This window comes from Crocuta crocuta, unplaced genomic scaffold (assembly GCF_008692635.1).
Source record: "Crocuta crocuta isolate KB4526 unplaced genomic scaffold, BGI_CrCroc_1.0 scaffold729, whole genome shotgun sequence".
NCBI classification, from domain to species: Eukaryota; Metazoa; Chordata; class Mammalia; order Carnivora; family Hyaenidae; genus Crocuta; species Crocuta crocuta.
In genome coordinates this window covers 314062-319572 of record NW_027528876.1, presented here as the reverse complement: position 1 = coordinate 319572, position 5511 = coordinate 314062, and the positions used below count along the sequence as shown (strand labels likewise).

Below are 5511 nucleotides of genomic sequence, written 5' to 3'. Positions count from 1 at the left end.
CCCCCCCAGGCGTCCCCGGCCACACTGCCTCACAGCCCGAGGAAAGCAGCCTCGAAGAGCACAGCAAGGTCTTCCGTGGTCAGTCGGCGACCGCCACAGCCCTGCCCCACAGCAACCAGGGCAGGGAAGGACCTACGGGCCAGGGAGCGCGCTGACCCGGCGCCTCTGCGGCCACGGCGGCCGTGCCTGCCTGGCCCCCAGCACCACCCAGGGAGCAGGAGAGGTAGGAAGCGTGGGCCCAGCGCCCGCCCTGGTCACGGCCTCGCCCCACGACCGCCCAGCCCAGGAGGGCCTGCCACAGCTCCACAGACGTGGATGGAGGGACAGCGCGCGGGAACAGAAGGAAGCACCGTGCGGGCGGAGACCGCGGCCGGAGGAGCCCACGGCAGGGCCCACAGGGGAACGTGGCTGCCCAGGGAGCTGTCTTCCTTCTTCAGCGGGGCCTCCAGCGCCCGGGACCCTGCTGGGCACACCTGTCATCAGGCCACGGGGGGCCCCGCCGGCTGGGTCTCCAAGGACACGACTCGGTTCCAGGAAAGTGACTCTCGGGACAAAGCCTCCAGAGGGTCTGCGGCCAGCCCTCCCCCCCGCCCCGCNNGGACACACGCACGCACACACTACCTTGTTGAGCTCCTCGATTCTGCGGATCAGGTACGGGTTGCTGGAAGAGTTCTCGAAATAGACGTAGTCTGCAGATAGGAACAGAGAGTGTCACCCCACAGCACTGAACCCTGGGGAGCAGGGCACCCCAACCCCCCATGCTTGCGGCTACAGTTCTGGGGGACAGGGAACAGGAGGACACAAAGAACATGGGGTCCCCGTCATCCCAGTGGGGAGAGGAAGTAACCAGAGCCATGCCAGTGGGGGCTGGGCACGGTCCCAAGACAAGGTGGGAGGGGCCACCCCAGGCAGGAGCCTGCACCCCCTACACCAGCTGCCCCCTGGGAGCTCTGTCCTTCCTGGGTGAGGCTGGGGGTGCCACACTGTAGCTTCGCCTTGGGGACAGTTTCCCAGGGGCCGCTGCCAGCTGAAAGGTGGGCCCCGTGTCATGCAGGCTGGGCAGGCAGGACAGCCCAGCACTGCCACTATGAGCCCCAGAGACCAGCGTGCTGGGCGGGGGGCTGCCGGGCTCCTGCATCTCCGCCCCCTGCCCCCATGCGCCCCTAGCAGCGAGTGGAGCCCAGGGCTCCCTGGGGTGAGGATGGGGTCAAGGGCCAGAGGAACGAGGCCCAGACAAGCCGCCACCACCAGGCAGGCCCCCTGGAACGCCAGGTCAGCATGAGCTTCCCTCCGCCTCTGTCTCAGGGAGACCCACACTGGGAGGCTGGGAGGCTCACGTGGAAAGCCCGGGACGGCCATGAGGCCACTCAGTTGCCAGCAGGGCCACCTAGCTAAGGCCCTGATGCTGGGGAAGGGTCAGCACCAGGGACGCCTCCCCCTGCTCCTGGGTGCCCGCAGGGGACGGCTGGAATCCGGGTAAGGGCTGGATACTGCCAAATGCCCACACTGAGCACAGGTTCGTCTGAAGGACCTGGCCTGGCTCCATCCCCACGAGAGGTCCCCCCTGTGCCGCCTGGGACCCCGTGGAGGGGACCAAACACGCATGCGCTTGCTGTTGGCACACACCCGCGGGCTCCCCGTGCTGCGGGGACACAGCTGCGTCAGACGCGGCCATGCCTTCCCCAGCGTTCCGCGGAACGGAAAAGCAAAGACACCACAACCCAGAGCGGAGGCTCAAGGGCTAGTGGAAAACGGGGGGTGGGGGGCAGGGGGTGCGCGTGGACGGGCCCGAAGGGAGGTGGAAATGCTCTGAACGTACAGCATGGCGCCGCCGCTCGGCTGGCAGAAGAGGAAGGCTCAGCGGGCTGCGCGCTCGGGACGGGTGGGTTTTCCCTCGTGTAAATCACATCCCAGAAACGCACTGTTCACACCACAGCCTCACACTGAGCTTCAAAGCTTCTGCTCTAAGAAACTAGATTAGGAACAAATTAAACCAAAATGTCATTCACGTGCACTCGGAACCGGAGACAACCCAAACGCTCAGGATCTCAGCGGCCGACCCCTTGAGGGCGCCTCCCTGGGGGGCGGGCGGGGGCCCACGCGCTCCCCAGAGCCGCCCGCTTGAGGAGCGCCCGGGGCCGCACGTAAGCTACACCCCAGACGACGGGAAACCGAGCAACATAAAACCACGAATAAGGAGCAAAACGCAGTACAAGTGAAACCAAGCACGGGAGAGAACGCGAAGGACTGACACGGCTCACCCAGGAAGCAGACACACCCCAGGGCCGGAGCCGAGCTACAGTCGCCGGGGCGGGACGGGCACCGGGCACAGCTTCGCACCGGGACGGAGCCCCGGGAAGACGGAGCAATGGCTTCACAGACCAAACCCACGAGCTCACTCGGAAGCCAGTTCCCTGACGTCTGCTAAGGAAATCGGGCTCATAAGTAAAAAACCTTCCGAAATCAACCAACAAAGTAAAAACAGACAGACAGATGGCCTCCAGGCCCAGGTGGTGTCACCACACCCCGGAGCAGGTTCTGACGCCAGCGCCACCAGCCCACCAGCCCATGCAGAGAGCAGACGCGGAGGGAACAGTCCCCACCAGCCCTCGCGGCCACCGGAGCGCGGGAACAACGCAAGGTGGCTGGAGGAAGCGGCCGTCGGCAAGGCCAGCGGTCACGGAGCGGACGACGCATCACAGCCAGCGGGATCCTTCTGAAAACACAGGCTGGTTCAGCAGGAGCCCACCGCGCGGCTGCCTCGGCGGGTATGGGACAGACACGTGCTCCCAAAAGAAACTTTTAGAAAACTGGAAATTAGAGGAAGCATCGTCAACCCGATAAAAGGCACACATGGAAAACCTAGAGCTGACATCACACCCAGTGATGAAAACCACACGCTTTCCCCCTAAAATCAGGAATGACATGAGCACATCGGCTCTCCTGCCACACTTCACAGCCAAGGACTGCGAAGAAGATGCAGATGCTGGGAAGGACGCTCCGCACGCAGAGGACATGTCTGTGCGCACGGAAATCCTGAGTCCACACAAAAGCCATGAAAATGAATGAGAGTTTAGCAAACTCCTGGAACACAAGACCGCATATGGACAATACCATTTATGACAGGTCCGAAATGCAGTAAATACTTAAGTATCCATTAAATGAAAGACCCATAGATCTTAAAACATCAAAAGCCCTGTGCAAAGAGCTGGAAACTATGAAACACTGGTGAGGAAAATGAACTAAGAGGTCGCAGGTTAGGACGCAGGCGCAGTAAAGGGCCCGGTAGCAAAGACCTGTGGCCTGCAGGGCAGGATGCTACACCAAGAACATCACGGAGGCATTAACGCAACACTTCCACACATCTTTTATCGATGAAATTAAAAGAAAACAATAAAAATGGACACAATCTTTTATGATGTTTTTAGTAATTTTTTAATGTTTATTAATTTTTGAGAAAGAGCGAGCAAGCAAGCACAAGAGTGCAGGGGAGGGGCAGAGAGAGAGGGAGACCAGAATCCGAAGCAGGCTCCGGGCTCCAAGCTGTCAGTGCAGAGCCTCACGCGGGGCTCGAACCCACGAACCGTGAGATCATGCCCTGAGCCGCCCAGATGATCCTCGAACACAAGCTTTCAGAACAACACGAGCCCTGCTGAGGAGAAGAGCCGAACTGTTTGCAGGAGGACCCTTCGCTTCACCACGGTCGAGTCCGGGCCGAGCACTGTCCAGACCCACAGCGATGCCCCGTCGGCGCTGACTGCTGGCGTGCGGTGTCTACGGGCAAGCACACACGTTCCTGAGCACACACACCGCCTGGAAGGCGTACACTGAGCTCCACCAGTTCTTCTCCTTGACCGTCTCCTTTCAGCAGATGGGAAGGCCTAGACTGTCCACACCCTGCATGTCTGCATGTCCCAAAGGAGAGCGTGGCCCCTAAACTGCTCCTGGGGGATAACCCCAAGCCCTTGGGAGTCCCATGCCTGGTGAGCCACGGCTCACTGGGTGATGCTGGCCACACAGAGTGCTAACGTGACCTGTGGTGGGGCCAGACACACACAAGGTTGGGCATGACCGCTCAGCTGCCATGGCAAGCACGCTTCGGGCACACGGTCACAGGTGGTGCCCGGAGAGCCAAGCACTATCCGCCGATCCCTGGGAGAGGCCGGCTGGAAGCCTGGGTCCTGACTGGTGTGCTCTTTACTTCTGCTGACATTGGTGTGAATGCTTCTGTTGTAACCAACTGTAAGGAGGGGCATGAAGTCTTTAAGGAGCCCTTGGGCCCACAGTGACGCAGCAGGGGACCCTCCACAGAAGGGGACGTGGGAGCTGCCGACAGTCAGGCAGACTTGGGAACACAGGAAGTCCCTCCATGCAGAATGGAGCCCGGAAGCACTGCTGGAGTCGGAGATGAGCTTCCTGGAAGAGTGGACTGGGGTGGGGGCACCCTGGGGGCTCAGTCGGTTAAGCGTCCGACTTTGGCTCAGGTCATGATCTCACAGTTTGTGAGTTCAAGCCCCACGTCAGGCTCTGTGCTGACAGCTCAGAGCCTGGAGCCTGCTTCGGATTCTGTGTCTCCCTCTCTCACCGCCCCTTCCCTGCTCATTCTGTCTCAAAAATAAACATTAAAAAAAAAGAGAGTGGATTGGGGTGTAGCTCCGCCTCTCGTTGTAACCGGGACACTGAGGGAATTATCCAGAGAGGCTGGAGCTTCAGACACGAGTCGTCACCAAAATGGCTTTACCAGCAGAAGTTTGCAAAGGTGCAATTCTGCATCATTTTCAGATGATCTCACCAAAGACCATAACCAAGTACGCGGGAAAAACCAGTTTCCAAAGACTCAGTGAAAACAGTGGCTCCCAGTGGTCCTTCTCCTTCCACAAACTTCAATTTTCTGCCCTGAATTTAACAAATCACAATAAGGGGCACCTGGGTGGCTGTCAGTTAAGCGTCCGACTTTGGCTCAGGTCGCGATCTCACAGTTTGTGAGTTTGAGCCCCGTGTCCAGCTCCGTGCTGACAGCTCAGAACCTGGAGCCTGCAGCTTGCTTCAGAGTCTGTGTCTCCCTCTCTCTCTGCCCCTCCCCTGCGCGTGCTGTCCCTCTCAAAAATAAACATTAAAAAAATTTTTTTTAAAGAAATCACAATAAAATCTAACTCCACGGGGCACCTGGGTGGCTCAGTTGGTTAAGCATCTGATTCTTGGTTTCCGCTCAGGTCATGATCTTCCGGTTCATGGGTTCAAGTCCCTCATCAGGCTCTGCTGACACCGCAAGGCCTGCCTGGGATTCTCTGTCTTCCTCTCCGTCCGTAAAATAAATGAATAAACATTAAAAAAAAAAAATTAACCCCGGTTGTGTCACGGAGCTGCTGCATGGCAGGGCAAGGGAAGACACTTCCACTTCGGAGAAGAATTCAGAGCTGGGGTGCCGGGGCTCCGTGGGTGGAGCGACCGGCCCGACGTCGGCTCCGGTGAGGAGCTCCGGGTCCGAGCACGGGCCCCGCGTGTCGTGTC

The 5511-nt window shown here is 59.5% G+C and overlaps 1 protein-coding gene across 1 annotated transcript in view; it reads right to left on the bottom strand.

Annotated features, from left to right (window-relative positions):
• Positions 1–5511, bottom strand: part of MTA1 (metastasis associated 1) — a 32352-nt gene that overhangs the window by 18645 nt on the left and 8196 nt on the right. The window contains exon 3 of the mRNA XM_077756745.1: positions 622–689. Within this exon, the coding sequence (XP_077612871.1) occupies positions 622–689 (68 nt within the window). The remainder of the gene's footprint in view (positions 1–621; positions 690–5511) is intronic.